Raw genomic sequence first — 17,421 nt, 5'->3', positions numbered from 1 at the left:
TTACTCTATTCCTTCAAATTATTTAGAAGAATAGTGACATTCTAACCAGCAAATGTCAAGTAAGTCCCATAGAAGCACTGCTTCTGAACTAAGCTTAAATAAATATTCAGTGCTTAATTGTGATTAGAAAATGTTGATATTGTGGTTTTGCTTTGTAACCTGATTTCTACCGAAAGGATTAAAAGGAAAAAAAAAGGTGAGGTCGGGCATGATGGCTCATGTAATCCCAACACTTTGGGAGGCCGAGGTGGATAGATCACCTGAGGTCGGGAGTTCCAGACCAGCCTGACCAATGTGGAGAAACCCCGTCTCTACTAAAAATACAAAATTAGCTGGGTGTGGTGGTGCATGCCTATAATCCCAGTTTCTTGGGAGGCTGAGGCAGGAGAATCCCTTGAACCTGAGAGGCGGAGGTTGCGGTGAGCTGAGATCATGTCATTGCACTCCATCTAGCCTGGGCAACAAGAGTGAAACTCCCTCTCAAAAAAAAAAAAAAAAAAAAAAAAAAAAAAAAAAAAAAAAAAAAAAGAAAAGAAAAGAAAAAAGTGGTGAAAGTAAAGTGTAGGGATGTTTGTGGATGGGGATTATCTTCATTATGTTGGCAAGCAAGCAATTTTTGCCATAGAGCTAAACACATTTTGCTGATACTCAACTGTCAAATTATCTGGAAGTGAAAGATTTACAATAGCAAAAAGAGTAAAGATTTGAAAATCTATAGCACCTCAGAGCATTTGATGTTGATTTTTTCACATGTCTCTTCTTTCACCTTTATAGCTATGTAAGACAGATCACTCTGTTCACTCTTGATATCCCAGTCTGTATCTGTTTCTGAATCACTGGAGTAAATGTCAAAGAGAGAAGAAGTTCTAGACCACAATTCATCTGTCTGAGTAGTTGCATTACACAGTCTTTTTCCAAACACTTTCACTTTGGCTTGAATACCTGAAAGAGAATAAGCGTAAGTATCTATGAGTTAGACTTTGCTTTTCATATATCTTGAATATGCAAAAGATCAATTTAATTGCTTAAACCACTGGAGTCAAAACATACCCACACTACGGTGAGGGGGCCTTTTCAAAGAAATTTGTGTACTTTTATGCACTGGGCCTTCTTCATAGTGAGTAGGCACTGAAGTGACATTAGATGGATTATCAGCATGGGCTTGGGTTTGCATGACTTCATTTTCACATGTAATCTAAAAATATAAATCATAGGAGAATCATATTAAAGTTAAGTCCACCTTGCAGGGTTTTATCTTTCAAAAGTCACAAGTGGTAAAAGAGTATAGCTAAAAAATTTCAAAGTCTCATATTAGTATGGCTGATATTTGAACCTACTCCAAGGTTTTAAGAATTCTTCCATACTGTCTTTTTTCCACTTATAAATCATAAATTCTGGTCAACCAGAATGTATAAGCTATTTGCTTACAAATAATTACTTTTTTCTTAAATCAACAGCTAGAAGAGATAATACTATTTTTTGTTTTTTTGAGATGGAGTTTCACTCTTGTTGCGCAAGCTGGAGTGCAATGGTGCGATCTTGGCTCATTGCAACCTCCACCTCCTGGGTTCTCCTGCCTCAGCCTCCTGAGTAGCTGGGATCACAGGTGCATGCCACCACGCCCAGCTAATTTTTTGTATTTTTAGTAGAAATGGGTTTCACCATGTTAGCCAAGCTGGTCTTGAACCCCTGGCCTCAGGTGATCCACCCATCTTGGCCTCCCAAAGTGCTGGGATTACAGGCATGAGCCACCATGCCTAGCCAAGACAATACTATCAGTATTAACTTATTTGATATCTTAGCAGTCATATTATTCTAGAAAACCTAATCATTTGTTCTTTATAGAGGACTACTTTAATAAACGACTTCAATACTTTCCTGAGAAAAATTACATTGTGAAATGGATTTTTTTTTTTTTTTTTTTTTTTTTGAGACAGGATCTCCCTCTGTCACTCAGTCTGGGGTGCAGAGGCATGATCTTGGCTCATCCTCCACCTCCCGGGTTCAAGCAATTCTGGTGCCCCAGCCTCCCATGTAGCTGGGATTACAGGCGCTTGCCACCACGCCTGGCTAATTTTTGTATTTTTAGTAGAGATGAAGTTTCACCATGTTGGCCAGGCTGGTCTCACACTCCTGTCCTTAAGTGATCTGCCTGCCTCAGTCTCCCAAAGTGCTGGGATTACAGGCATGAGCCACTGTGCCAGGCCATGAAATTTGGTTTGGGGGAAGTGACAAGGGTAAGAGGTAGCAAGAAGGAGGGTTTAGATATGCAAAAGACAATATAAGACAGGGTACTTAGAGACTATATGGAAGAGGGCCTGGAAGGAGAGAAAATAAGTGAAAGAGAAATGAAAACAAAATTAAAATATTTAGCAATTTTGTCTACAGCCTTCAGGTAGTGGCCGCTGCCTTCAAAAGCACTGAAAAAATATTTTAGTAGGTGTCTTTGGTGGCTGTACCATAGGCTATTGATAATCAAATTAAAGAAATTTTGCAGCTAGGTACAGTGGCTTATGCCTCCCAGCACTTTGGGAGGCTGAGGCGGGCAGATCACCTGAGGCCAGGAGTTCGAGACCAGACTGGCCAACATGGTGAAACTCTGTCTCTACTAAAAATACAAATATTAGCTGGTGTGGTGGCCCATCAGCTACTTAGGAGGCTGAGGCACAATAATTGCCTGAAGTCAAGAGGTGGAGGTTACAGTGAGTCAAGATCACACCACTGCACTCCAGCCTGGGCAACAGACTGTTTCAAAGACACACACACACACACACACACACACACACACACACACGAAACTTTGTGAATAAATTCTTGTAAAGAGTCCCTTTGCAACATGAATCTTATTTAAAGCGCTTATCTCTATTCATGTTTATAAAATCACGATCAGTTTTCACTAGTTACATCTACTTCTAAGCCAAACATCATCAAAGTCTAGAATAAGCACATATTTCTTTACAAAAACGTGTATTCTGGATAAAATAGAGTTTTAGATATTTCATCAGGATTTAAAAAATAACTTTTGTTCCCTTTATAATAATAATACATTTTTAAAACTGCAAATATTTGCACCAAAGAAGCAAAAAGAAACTAAAAATTAGTCATAATCTCACAATTCATAGCTAAAACTTTATATTTGATGTGTTTTTGTCTTTTCCTATGTATTTTTAAAAATTGAGATCATATAATGCTTTATAACCTAGTTTCCCCAATTATATATATATATGTATATATATATATATAATCTTTCTATGTTATTAAATATTCTACATCATAATTTTTATGGCTGCATAGAAATGTATTACACAGATATACAATTTATTAAAACAATCCATATTACTAGAAATATTTGAACATAAATCACTTGTGTATATATCTGATTGCTTCCTCAGATTAAAAGCTTAGAGGTAGAATTTCCAGGCATGTATCCACTAAAATATGGGTTAAAAAAATATCTAGAATAAGGCAAAAAAAGGCAAAAGAAAGGTAGAAAATATAGAAAGTATCATAACAGACATAGGGGATAAGAGTTAAAAGCATAACATAAAATGGGGGCAGAAGCAATATTTGAACAAGTAACAGCTGAGAATTTATCAAAATGGATAGAAGGCATTAAGACACAGTTTTAACAAAGTACTATAAACGCTTTCTATTTATCAAAATAAAAATAACAGAAAACAAACCTATGCACACCACAGTAAAAATGGAAAATGGAGAGAAAAACTTAATGGCAGCCAGAGCAGAAAAGATACATTCTCTTCAATGGGTTAACCGTAAGACAGAATAATGCCTAAACTTCTAAGGACACAGAAAGACTGAAAGCAGAAGGATGGAAACAGATGTACTTTGCAAACACTAAGTTAAAGAAACCTGGTGTTGCTTTATTAGCACGACATACCTAATAACATAGCTTCAAAATATATGCATACCTAATAACATCGTTAATAACCTAATAATATAGCTTCAAGAGATATACCACAAAATGGATAGAACTTGAAGATTAATATGTAAATTCAAAATTGCCGTGGAAGATTGCAACACTTTCTTAGTAATTAATTGAATAAGATAAAAACTCCAAAAGGATATAGGAAATTTAAACATGATTAACAGACATCTACGGAACGCTACGCAACTGCAGTGCACACATTCATCTCAAGTACATATGGAACATTTAAAAAACTATTTTGGGCATAATACAAGTTTCAAAAAATTTCAAAAGATTAAGTCCATATATTGTATTTTCTCTGGCAATAGTGTAACTGGCCCAGAAATCTATTGCAAAAATTGGACTAAAAAGTGCCCAGAGATTTGGAAATTAAAAGATACACTCCAGATTTTGTGAAGAGAGGAAGACTGAGCGGTTGCGTCCGCGTTGCCGACCTCGAGCAGCAGTCGGCTTCTGCACGTAGAACCCAGGAGTAGGAGGCTCAGAATCGAATCTCTTCTCCCTCCTCCCTCCTGTGATATTTTTTTGATCTTCAGCTACATTTTCGGCTTTGTGAGAAACCTTGTCATCAAACACAAATGGCCAGCAACGTTACCAACAAGACAGATCTTCGCTCCATGAACTCCCGTGTGTTCATTGGGAATCTTAACACTCTCGTGGTCAAGAAATCTGAGGTGGAGGCAATCTTTTCGAAGTATGGCAAAATTGTGGGCTGCTCTGTTCATAAGGGCTTCGCCTTCGTTCAATATGTTAATGAGAGAAATGCCCGCGCTGCTGTAGCGGGAGAGGATGGCAGAATGATTGCTGGCCGGGTTTTAGATATTAACCTGGCTGCAGAGCCAAAAGTGAACCGAGGAAAAGCAGGTGTGAAACGATCTGCAGCGGAGATGTACGGCTCCTCTTTTGACTTGGACTATGACTTTCAACGGGATTATTATGATAATGTACAGTTACCCAGCACGTGTACCTCCTCCTCCTTCTATTGCTCAGGCTGTAGCGCCCTCGAAACGTGTGTATCAGGAAACACCCCACGAAGGGGCAGAAGTGGCTTCCATTCTAAGAGTGGACAGCGGGGATCTTCCAAGTCTGGAAAGTTGAAAGGAGATGACCTTCAGGCCATTAAGAAGGAGCTGACCCAGATAAAACAAAAAGTGGATTCTCACCTGGAAAACCTGGAAAAAATTGAAAAGGAACAGAGCAAACAAGCAGTAGAGATGAAGAATGGTAAGTCAGAAGAGGAGCCGAGCAGCAGCTCCGTGAAGATGGGACTCATGTGAAGATGGAGTCTGAGGGGGGTGTGATGATGGTAATGAAGATTGGGGGGATGACCAGCTGGAATTGATCAAGGATGATGAAAAAGAGGCTGAGGAAGGAGAGGATGACAGAGACAGCGCCAATGGCGAAGATGACTCTTAAGCACATAGTGGGGTTTAGAAATCGTATCCCATTATTTCTTTACCTAGGCGCTTGTCTAAGATCAAATTTTTCACCAGATCCTCTCCCCTAGTGTCTTCAGCACACGCTCACTGTTCTCCCCATCCTTGTCCTTCCCATGTCATTAATTCATATTTCCCTGCGCCTAGTCCCATTTTCACTTCCTTTGACGCTCCCAGTAGTTTTTGTTAAGTCTTGCCCTGTAATTTTTGCTTTTAATTTTGATACCTCTTTATGACTTAACAATAAAAAGGATGTATGGTTTTTATCAGCTGTCTCCAAAATAATCTCTTGTTATGAAGGGAGCACAGTTCTTTTCATTCATACATATGTTCAGTAGTTGCTTGCCTAACTGCAAAGGCAATCTCATTGAGTTGAGTAGCTCCTGAAAGCAGCTTTGAGTTAGAAGTATGTGTGTTACACCCCAACATTAGTGTGCTGTGTGGGGCAGTTCAACACAAATGTAACGATGTATTTTTGTGAATGAGAGTTGGCATGTCAAATGCATCCTCTAGAAAAATAGTGTTATAGTCTTAAGATTTGTTTTCTAAAGTTGATACTGTGGGTTATTTTTGTGAACAGCCTGATGTTTGGGACCTTTCTTCTTCAAAATAAACAAGTCCTTATTAAACCAGGAATTTGGAGTTAATATATATATATCCACAAGTAAATAATCCACAAATAAAAGATCAAACCATAATGGAAATTAGATATTTTATACTAAATAATAAAAATACTCCATACCTAAAACTTGTAAGATTCAGTAAAGGCATGCTTACGTGGGGATTTTAAATCTTTAATGCATATATTAGCATAGAAAAATTAATTAGGCTTAATTTAGATTAGAATTATTATTATCACGCAAAAAGTATTCCACAAGGTATCTCCAGTGTATCCTCCTCTCAGGACCCAGGCTGTCCTCTATCAGCACCACTTTACTGAATTCCACATTTGGGAAATAAGCCTGTGAAACCTAGCTGTGCCATTTAGCATTCATCATAAAAATTCTGAAAATCAATGATAAAATTTAACTTCTTAAGAAGGTAAAGAAAGAACAGTGGACAAAATTTTAAAAAGCAGAGAAAGGGAATAATGAATAAGCGAAATAAATGAAAAAAAATTCTGGAGAGATCAACAAGGCAAAGTTTATTTTTTGAAAAGACTAATAAAAATCCATAAGCCGGCCGGGTGCGGTGGCTCACGCCTGTAATACCGGCACTTTGGGAGGCTGAGGTGGGTGGCCAAGATGGCAAAACCCCGTCTCTGCCAGGCGAGGTGGCAGGCGCCTATAATCCCAGCTATTCAGGAAGCCGAGGCAGGAGAATTGCTTAAACCTGGGCGGCAGAGTTTGTAGTGAGCCGAGATGGCGCCACTGCACTCCAGCCTGGGCAAAAGAGTAAGACTCCGTCTAAAAAAGAAGAAAGAAAAATTGATAAACCATCCAGTGAAGCCGATCAAGAAAAAATGAAAAAGCAAAAATTACCTCGGCTCAAACAGAATTTTTTCAAATACAAAATTATCATGAAGGTTTTGTGTCAATACATTTAAAAATTTACATGAGGCCAGGCGCGGTGGCTCACGCCTGTAATCCCAGCACTTTGGGAGGCCAAGGCGGGTGGATCACGAGGTCGAGAGATCGAGACCATCCTGGTCAACATGGTGAAACCCCGTCTCTACTAAAAATACAAAAAATTAGCTGGGCATGGTGGCGCGTGCCTGTAATCCCGGCTACTCAGGAGGCTGAGGCAGGAGAATTGCCTGAACCCAGGAGGCGGAGGTTGCGGTGAGCCGAGATCGCGCCATTGCACTCCAGCCTGGGTAACAGGAGCGAAACTCCGTCTCAAAAAAAAAAAAAAAAAAAATTTAAATGAAACAGACAGCTTAAAAGATACTATGGATACTATGTATCAAAATGGATAAACAAAAGAACTCTGAGTAACCTTGTAACAAATAAATTGAATTGATCATTTAAATAAAAAAAAAAAAAAAACTTTCCAAAAGGAAAACTCCAGGATTAGGTATCTTATCAATGAGCTCTACCAAGTATTAATATCACATGTATTAGTGAATATATAATGCCAATTTACATAAACATTTCCGGAGAATGAAGAGAGAGAACAATTCCAAATTTGTTGGCATAGACTTCACAACAAAACCTGAGAAAGACACTCCAAGAAAGAAAAAAACGTAGGCCAGTTTCACTCATGCACACAGATGCAAAAATCCTAAATATTTTATTTTTGCTAATATTTTAGTAAGCAATATGGGAAAGGAATAAAGTGCTTTAATCAAATTGAGTTTATTTTAGCCATGCCAGTTTGATTCTGTATTTTAAAACCAGGCAATATAATTTACTATATTAACATAATAAAAATGTTATCCTTAATAGACTCAGAAAAACCATTTGATAAAATTCACCATTATTTATCATTTGAACTAGGAATAAAGGGGAACATTTCTTTTTATTACAAAGAGTAGCTAGAAGAAACTATAGCAAAAATCGTATCAAATGGGGAAATGTTAAAGGCTTCCTCTCTGAAACTAGGAATGAGAAAAGGGTTACCCGCACCTCTTCTGCTCCCCGCACTGTACGGCAGGTTCAAGCCAGTGCAACAGGAAAAATACGAAATAAAAACATGAACATCAAAACCTTTTTTTCAGATTATATTTTTATACATGTATAAAATTCAAGAGAATTTATAAATTATTGGAATTAATAAATGAGTTTTTGGATACAAGTTCAATAAAAATTAATTTATCAACATACACTTATAGATTATAACATTGAAAATACCATTTATAGTAGCAAAATCAAATACTGTGAATAAATCTAATGAAAGATATATAAGACCTCTAGTTGAATGCCATACAACACTTTTAAGAGAAATTGAATGCAAAATTAACAGTTAAGGGAAAACAATAATCAAGCCCCTTTCCTTGGAAATGGTCTCTTATCTTTTCTGAATCCCGCTAAAGATATGTAACATTCATATTTATATTTATCTCTATATAGCACCAAGCACCCAGAACACTGTCTACAATAGCTACTCAATAAATGTAGAATGACTGGAAATTTGAATTTTAGACAGTTGGTCCTGGGATTGGGACGAAAACATTGGTTGGGAGAAGAAGTCAGATACACAAGTCAATTTTTTAGGGATGTTATTATGCTTCTCTATCCAGACCATGTTAAACATTTATTGCTATCAACTAAAAAAAATTTTTTTTAATCTTACATACTTCTAAAGTGACTATTTTAGAATTCACACATAGTTTCCTAGCAATTCAGCAAGTATATTAATGTAATATGGATTGTTATAAATGTTGGCTGGTTGTGCTTACTAAATGGAAAACCGATTTATTATGTATGCTGGATCTGTTTCCCAATGGTTGGTTTTTATGGGTTACAAAGACTGGTTATTTCACTAGCTTGACTTTTCTTCTCCCAATTTTTTATTAGATTGTATAATTATGAAGAAGAAAAATGGTGTAGGGGTATATGTGTGGCACATGTTTACTATTTATCTCTCTACATACATATATATGTATATGGATGTATATGTTTGGGCAAAGTTTGCATAGCTGATGACAGTGGACAGATGGTTCAAGGAAAGGGCAGGTATCTTGACAGGTATACATACAGCTGGATGAGAAGAGAAACTGGCAGAGAATTGAAAATTCAATTATAATGCAAAAAAACTGTTCTTATAGTTGTGTAATCATTTCATAAATATTTATTGAATTATTTAAATTTGTAAAATATTGTTCTAGGCACTGCAATACAATGGCAAAGAAATCAGACATGATCCTAGCTCTCACAGAGCTTACATTCTAATGTGAGAAACAAATATTAAGCAACTTACATAATTATTTCATGGCAATTATATATAAGTGATATTGAAATATCTGTGCTATTGAATCACATGGAGTACATGAAGAATGAGAGTATATAACTAGGGGATCAAGAGAAAAGACGTTTAGCTGATTCTTAAAGGAAAAAGACTTAATTGGTGATGATGGGGAGTGGGAGGGGCATAATTCCAGGATATTATAATACATGGAAAAACTGAGCAAAGTCTTGTTGGTAGGAAGAAATAGAGTATGTCCAAGAACTGAAAGGTCAGCATGATGGTACACAGTGAGCAACAGGGAACAGTGGCCTTGGATGGGGCTGGTGAATGCAGGGGGAAAAGCATACAGGGCCATGTAAATTGGGTTAATAATTTTGTTCTTTATCCTAATAATTGCAGGATGCCATTAAAGGGTCTTAAACTCCCACCCTAATGTAGGAAGCAGGTTGGTACTGCTGAAAGAGTGTTGGTCTGGTAACCGTACCTAGAGTAAGGATTACAGACCCCTGAGGAAATTACTAACCTCTTGCTGTAATTTAACCTGTGTAATGGTGGGAAGGCTGAAGTTTATCTCAAGGAAAGCTGGGAAGTTTTCTTTAAAATGATAAGTAGGGAAGAAGGTAGTAGTAACCAGATACAAAACGAGTACAATGTTTAGCAGGAACGGAGAAGTAGGCAGAAGAGAGCAAGATGGGGAAATTCAGCTCACCAGGGATACTGAACTTAAAGACAGCTAGAGGCAGTATCAGTCAAAAGGAAGGTTAAGGGTGGGAAGGGATTTATTAGCAAGCCCCATCTTCATCTGTAGCTCCACATCTCCTTCGCCCCAACGTTTTTGACACAAATAATGGACGTTCTTCAAGCTTATGTAATGTGATGCAAACACAGTTTCAAGCACTCCAATTCTTGAGATTTGCTCAAACCAAACCCTTTCTATTTAAAAACTCTGGAGCAGGGAGTGGAAGCAGCTCAGCCCTCTGCAGGACAAGACTGCGCGTGAGAGTTTTGGAGGAGGAACAGTTAGAAGGAATTAATTAAGGGTCACTGAATTCCAAAGTGTGAATGCTAAATGGAACCTTGGAGATCACCTCTAAAGCACATTCCTAACTTTGCAGATTAGAACACAGAAATGTTGTTTTCGAGATGAGGTGCCTTTCCCAAGGTGACGCTAAGTGGGGGAGCCCAGACAGAGTCCAGGCGTCCTTCCATAACCCTTGGTGGTCTCTCTCTTTACCTGTGAAGCTGCAGCGCGCTTCTCAGCCCGGAGGCGTGTACCGGAGACTGGACCCGGGACGGCCGCAGAACGCCTGGCTGCCTGCAGCTCTCCTCCCGTGTCGGGGCGGCCTGCTTGGGCTCCCTCCTCTTTCCATGTAGGTGCCGGGGCGGCCACGCGGTGCAGGGTGGGCACGGCGCCTGCCACTAGCCTCAGGCGCTGGGAGAAGTGCAGGTTCTTCTGGATGACCGAAGAGACGTCGAAACAGGCTGGGGCAAAGTGGTCGGAGCAGATGAGCGAGCGGTCATTGCCCCCGTACCAGTCGGCGCGGCAGCCCTGCACGAAGCGGTCCCAGAGCAGCCGCACGGCCCGGTCCTTGGGGAAGCGGAACAGCGACTTCCCGGACTTGGTGGTGTTGCCGCAGTGGGCGGCCACGCAACGCGCAGGCATGGCGGTCGTCTTCGGTGCCCGGGAGCTGAGGTCTCCGGACCTTCGCCCTTGGGCACGCTCCTGGCGGGCGGCGGCCTCGGCGAGGCAAGTCGTCCCCTCCCCACCTGTCCACTCCGGATCGGGATGACTTCCTTCCCTACCTCTGGTCACCGGAAGTGGATATCTGGGCCCCCGACCCCCGTGGGAGGGCTCTTCGATATCTTCCTCCTCCTCTTTCCGGCACGGCTACCCGGGAACCAGTGGACACAGGCAGAGGGATACAAATTTCGCGCGAGTCGCGCTGAGGTGGGCCGTAAAGAGGGACGGACCGGAAGTGGTGGTTGTCATAGCTACCAATGCGCCCAGCCTCTTCCCCAGCTTATCCTCCTCCCTGTACTCCTGCTCTGTGTTTATGAGGCCGGGAAGATAGAACAAGGAAGTGGTGACGCACTGGGCCCTCACGAAGACAACCAGAGGCTACAACGACTGCGTTGCCCCGTCGATTAGGGCGAGGTCCAGACCGGAAATGGTCGTTTCTATGGTAACCCTGAGCCGGTTGCCGGGGAGATGACCTCTTTCGGGTCTCTTTGAATATCTGCTGTAGCGTCACCTCGAAGGCAGATCTATCAGATATCCTGGACTGTCTCCTATCATGATTCCTGGGAAATACCGCTCTATTTCTGGCCGGGCTGCGAACAACGTAAGTTGGGCCTTCACCTTTCTCTTTCTTCACATTGGTATGTTTTCTGACTGGCGTCTTTGTCCTAGAAGATGGGCTGCATTATTGGGACCGGGACCGCTGTGTCTACTCAAGCTATTGTCTGACCTGGGCTTGAGGTTCGTGGGCTGGACCAAGGCACAATTTAATATTGCATGATGCGTATTCAAAGTCTTGTCCAGGATCCGGGCTCCCCAGAAGGTGGAGCTGGTCTGCTGTAAAAAGCTCGGGTTTATTTAAATTCCTTTAGCCAGTCAATTCCTTTTTCTGCCCCCCCACCCCTGTCCCCATTTAACTGTGAAGAGAATTTATCGTTAGGGACTCCCACCCCCTCCACCTGTCCCATTGAGATATTCATTTAGACATGAATGGCAAATGTCGAAAGCCTGAGGTACTAACTAGAGGGTTAAGTTACTGCCGACATTTTGGAAAATAAATCAGTGAAACCTTTTAATTCTTAGATGTGATTTTTATTGTTTTCAGCAAATCCGCAGCTCAAGACCATTTGCCAGAAACAGAAATCGAGCATTCTGTTCTAATTTTTTGTTTTATTTTTATATGTACATTTTTGGAAATATGTGTTTGTGTATTAAGAGCAAATTTTATGGTTTAATTTTTACATTTCAGGTGAACTGTGGGCTTCATCTGGTTATTCAAACATCATCGCTTCCTGAAAAAAACAAAGTAAGATTTAAGCAGGTTGGCATTTAAATTGAAGATTGTTTTATATTCTACACAAATAGTAGCATGATTTAAAGTGTAGATTCTAAACTGAAAATTTTAAGTATATTTGATTTCCAGTTTAAGGCTAGTTCTTACTTTCTGCCTACATAAAGCCAAAATAGCCCTCTTTAAAAATTTAATGTTATTTCATTGATTGCAAAAGGTAAGGGTTTCTTTTTTTTTTTTTTTTTTTTTTTTTGACATTTACAATTTCCCCCCCCTTTTTTTTTTGAGACAGGGTCTAGCTCTATCACTGAAGCTGGGGTGCTGGGGTGCAGTGGCATGATCTTGGCTCATTGCAACTGCTGCTTCCCAGGCTCAAGTGATCCTTCCATGTCAACCTCTCGAGTAGTTGGGACCACAAGTGTATGCCACCACACCTGGCTAATATTTTTGTATTTTTTTAGAGATGGCGTTTTGCCATGTTGCCCAGGCTGGTCTCAAACTCCTGAGCTCAAGCAATCCACCTGCCTTGGCCTCCCAAAGTGCTGGGATTACAGGCAACAGCCACCACACCCAGCAATATTTACACATTTCTGAAATCAGGAGCCTTCTTAACATTGATGGTATGTCATAGTTTAATTGGGGAAGTTTTTTCTTTCTTAGTAGAGGGTAAAATAATGGTATGTCTTACTACTGATGACACCTTAGATAAAATGGTAATTTGTGAGGGCATATCCACACATCCCATTTAAAATCAGGAAAGAAAAACTAATAGGTTAGCAGTGGACACGTTAGGCTTAATGTTATTTAGAAGCTAAGATATGAATATGAGACTTTTTTCTCCTAGACTATTTGCTCAATCTCTAGCATTTCCAGAATTTCTGGCTTTTGATTTAGTTTTTGAGATTTTGGTTTAAACATGTTTTTCTTTCCCTTCTATCTCACCTGAGCATTCATACCCACCTACCTCCTACACAACTATGTCTCAAGACACATCATGATTTTTCTTTCTTTGACCAAGTTGGAAACCTCTAACCATCACACTTCAGGTGTTTCCTAAAAAGTTATTAAATAGATGTCACTGGAAGAACTCTAAAGTGAAGGGCAGAATTCACAGATAACAGCATGAAGAAGGGTAGAAAGGTAAATGGAAGGGCATCATTAGTCAAGGAGGCAGCTGTTGATGACATTATATATGAATATGAAAATGGTGAATACTTAGACCATTTGATCATCTCAAATAAATAGCAGTTAGCTAGATTAATTGAAAATATTCTTTAATTGGGCATAATGGATTCGCTCCAGAGCTTTCCTAATTGATTTCACTGAATAAATCATTTTTCACCCTTACAATGTTTCTAGGAACCATGTGCCTCATCCAAACATTCTTACCAAACCATTCACTTTCTCTTGTGTACACATCTATTCTGATAAAATACCTTTAGATCATATAATTCCTAAGGATTTAATGCAAATGCCAACATAATGTTTGTAGTATGGATAAATGAGAAGCATCTTAATTCATTTAAGATACGTATTTGGGTTTTTTTGTGGCTACTCATAAGAAGTTGTTTTGGTTTTGTTTTTCTCAGTCTTCCTACCAGATAATTATTTTAGATCAGTTTTAGATCAAGTGAAAACCCTCTTAGAACGCTTAAATATACAATTTTATTATGTTGTAATAGGACATTTAAAGGGATTATAATGGTCAAAACTGATGTTTTTCAACAGCATTTTATTTATATTTTGTGCTTTTTTTGTAGCAAATGATTCTTTTAATCATTGTATTTATGGTGAGAGTGCAGGGATTGGAAGTGTCTCAGCTTGGATTATCTTTTATCTGACCTCATAAAAGTGACCCTGATTTTGTGCATGGTAAAATACAATAACAGAGGTGCAGCCATCACCTCTATCTAGTTCCAGAATTTTTTCGTCATTCCAAATGAAATCCCTGAACCCATTAAGCAGTTATTTCCATTCCCTGCATTCCCTTAAACACGTGGAAGCCACAAATATGCTTTCCATCTCTACAGATTTGCCTAGATGGTCTTGTGTCTGGTTTCTTTCACTTAGCATGATGTTTTTAAGGTTCATCCACATTGTAGCATGTGTATCAGTTATTATATGTTGTTTTTAAATTATCTTCATTGCTTAGTGTTAAATTCATCTCCAAATTTTTTTTTCTTTAATAATGTTTTTCAGGTTGAATTCAAGCTAAATAAAGACACGTCGTCATTCCCCGGTAGACTTTTACAACATGAACTTGAAAGAAACTTCTCAAGTAGGCAAGGTATTGTCAGTGAGTAGAGATCAGATGTGGTTCTTCATCTCTGAATAATATTAACTGTTTAATAATGTTGAATTACTAGATTCAAATAAACTTGAATTTAAAATGAAATGGTTCATTGGGACCAAATTGGTTTGGTATAAAAAAAAAAAATCATTGGTTTTATATACATAGCATAGGAGATGATTTCCGGTACAGAAAAAGCTGTTATTATTTTAGTTTGAGGGTGGGCTGTACACTAAAGAATGGAAAAAGAATGTTCCAAATACCATATTAAAACAGCATTCGGAAGTTGCTAATCAGTGAGAGTAAGAGTATGGGAACACATATATTAAGGAAATAAGGAAAGAATGGAAAGTCAGGAGTAGAGAAGAAACAATCTTTCTCTACTACAGTCACGTGTAATTATAGATTTTATATTAAAGGCCTTAAACTTTAGTGTCTGTCACTTGGGATCTTATGAAAAATGCAGCTTCTTAGTGACCCCCCTCCATCTTCCCCATTCTGATTTTGTAGGTCTTGAGTGGGACTTGGAAATGTGCCTTTTAATAATGTCACAAGTGATTCTGAGATCTATGGCTTGTGGGTCATCCTTTGACAAATACTACCTCATATGATCTGGTTATATTTCTGGAACATATTTTTCAAATCAAGGACAAATTTCCTTCACATTTGAATCTTAGTTTGTTGCTGACAGCCATTAGCTTTCTGTAAGGTGCTCATGTTAAACACTTCTGAATCCACATATACAAAACTACCTCTACCTCTTAGGAGTTCACATGAGAGGGCTGATCAGTATAGGCCTTTCTATGATGTTTATGCCATTACTTTGGGAACATATGGTGATTTTTGAATATTGGTTAATTTTCTCTCTCTCTCTCTTTTTTTTTTTTTTCTGGGCCTACCTCTTGGACTCATCTAATCTGACATGTCTTTTCTCTTTCCTACATTCTACACTCTTGTCTTGGCCAATCACTGGACATGACATCAGCCTAACGGCAGTTCTGCAGTGCAGGAAGCATCTGTCTTGCCTTTTTTGATTCAGTTCAGTACATATTTATAAAGCGAGTATTATGTGCCAGTCACTGTTTTAGGCACAGAATTATAGATGTGAACCCTCGGCTAGGGTTTTTATGTTTGCATTGTGAATCTCCTTGACATTTTTGGTAACAATATCTTAAAAGTTTTTCCAAAATCATGAATCAAACTTAAGCACTTTCACTAAGCTTTTCTTGAGTAAGAGTAAGAAGTTAGTAACAGATTTAAGGATGGCTGGCCAGGCAAATTTATTTAAGTGGTAAAGTATTACTGGATGTTTGCTAATGAGGAAATAGTATGGATGCATTTAATTTTGTGAACCTAAGAGATGAATAAAGTTTTATACATAAGTAATGACCCATTCAGTATGAATTAACCCTTTAGGGAAAAAAACACCTAATTGGTTTTTCATTTAAAAATTTTATTCAAAATTAGTTTCTGTGACAAGACACTCATTTGATATGTCTTAGATGTATTCCTGGTTACTTCCAATGTGTTTCCTCCATAGCTCTAGGCAGATTTGTGCAAAGAAGGCCACACAACTTACGGTTATTTTCTTGACTTTTGTACTCAGATTTTACCTACAAGGGCATACAATTTTGGAAAAATTACAAGTAGCACTTCATCAGGAAAAGTTTAGGGATGTCTGTCTAATAAGCTGTATCCTGATACCCAATCATTATCATTAATTTCAGCCATTTCTTATTTTTTTAAAATTAATCAAACATAGCCTGTCCACACAAATTAACCAATGATACTCTCAGTCAAAAGTAAAGAAATTTGATATTTTATTTAAGCTAGTGAGTTTAAAGCTTGATATGTGATTTATTTTAGGCTTCTTAGAATACTATTAAGAGTTAACCCCTGTTTCTTTGAGATTTTGTAAGTGCCATATGTTGCAGGGCCTACTATATAGTAAAATTTCAGTTAACCTAACCTTAATTGATTAAATCCCTTGATAAGGAATTTTAAAATGTGTGTGTGGAAGAGAAGAGGCAACACTTTTCTCTTAAGATAATAGTAAATCACTGCAAAATCCACAGTTAAGATTTTGGTTCCCAAAATAATCTCAAGGACAGGGCCGAGTGGACACACATGTGTAGCATTAGGTACTATGCCATCCATCCATCCATCCACCTGTCTATTAATCCACCCATCTGTTCATTGATCCATCCATGCATCCATCTCCTTATCTATATATTTATACATCCACCCAGCCACCCAGCCATCTGTGTATCTAGCATACAGTGCAGTGAACATTCTCACCAAATTTAGACCATTATACCTCTTAACACTTTGAGATGCTATTTATATTGAGATTTTTTTAAACAGAAATCACACACAAAAAATAGATTTTCAATTAAGTCTTAGTAAACTGGAAAAACAATTTGTCTACTGATTGCCTACTGAATTTAGACTTTACCAAGAATATAAAGAATGTAAAATGAAGTCCATCACTCAAGGAGATTGTAAATTTAATTGGGAAGACAAGGGCTGCATATCTAGTAGGTTAAATAGTGATATAAGAAATACATAATAAATCAGTTGCTATGGCTTATACCTGTGATCCCAGCACTTTGGGATGCCAAGGTGGGTGAATTGCTTAAGCCCAGGAGTTCAAGGCCCTGTCTTGAACATGGGCAATACAATGAAACCCTATCCGTAAAAAAAATGCTGAAATTAGCCAGGTGTGGTGGCACATGCCTGTAGTCCCAGGTATTCAAGAGGCTGAGGTAGGAGAATCACTTAAGCCCAGGAGTTTGAGGCTGCAGTGAGCTGTAATCATGCCACACTGCATTCCAGCCTGGGTGACAGAGCAAGACCCTGTCTGAGAAAAAG

The 17,421-nt window shown here is 38.7% G+C and overlaps 2 protein-coding genes and 1 pseudogene across 6 annotated transcripts in view; 2 read left to right on the top strand and 1 right to left on the bottom strand.

Annotated features, from left to right (window-relative positions):
- Positions 1–615: 615 nt before the first annotated feature.
- Positions 616–11,271, bottom strand: THAP10 (THAP domain containing 10). Its single transcript, XM_003929678.4, has 3 exons — positions 10,466–11,271; positions 1,051–1,195; positions 616–942 (listed from the first exon to the last, which is right to left on the bottom strand). Exons 1-3 carry the CDS (start codon positions 10,892–10,894, stop codon positions 713–715), a joined length of 804 nt encoding a protein of 267 aa, XP_003929727.1. The 5' UTR covers positions 10,895–11,271; the 3' UTR covers positions 616–712.
- On the top strand, positions 4,414–5,648 carry LOC101031791 (heterogeneous nuclear ribonucleoproteins C1/C2 pseudogene; annotated as a pseudogene).
- Positions 11,213–17,421, top strand: part of LRRC49 (leucine rich repeat containing 49) — a 141,486-nt gene continuing 135,277 nt past the window's right edge. The window contains exons 1-3 of one of the 5 annotated variants that reach the window (XM_074392730.1): positions 11,213–11,573; positions 12,219–12,290; positions 14,460–14,547. In XM_074392730.1, coding sequence (XP_074248831.1) covers positions 11,526–11,573; positions 12,219–12,290; positions 14,460–14,547 — 208 coding nt within the window. In that variant the 5' untranslated portion in view covers positions 11,213–11,525. Of the gene's footprint in view, positions 11,574–12,218; positions 12,291–14,459; positions 14,548–14,580; positions 17,088–17,421 lie in introns of those variants that run through there. The other 4 variants (XM_010340288.3, XM_074392731.1, XM_003929676.4 and 1 more) reach the window with 4 other exon arrangements.

The sequence above is a fragment of the Saimiri boliviensis genome, chromosome 2 (assembly GCF_048565385.1).
Source record: "Saimiri boliviensis isolate mSaiBol1 chromosome 2, mSaiBol1.pri, whole genome shotgun sequence".
In the NCBI taxonomy this organism is placed as follows: Eukaryota; Metazoa; Chordata; class Mammalia; order Primates; family Cebidae; genus Saimiri; species Saimiri boliviensis.
This window is presented reverse-complemented; position numbering and strand designations above follow the sequence as displayed.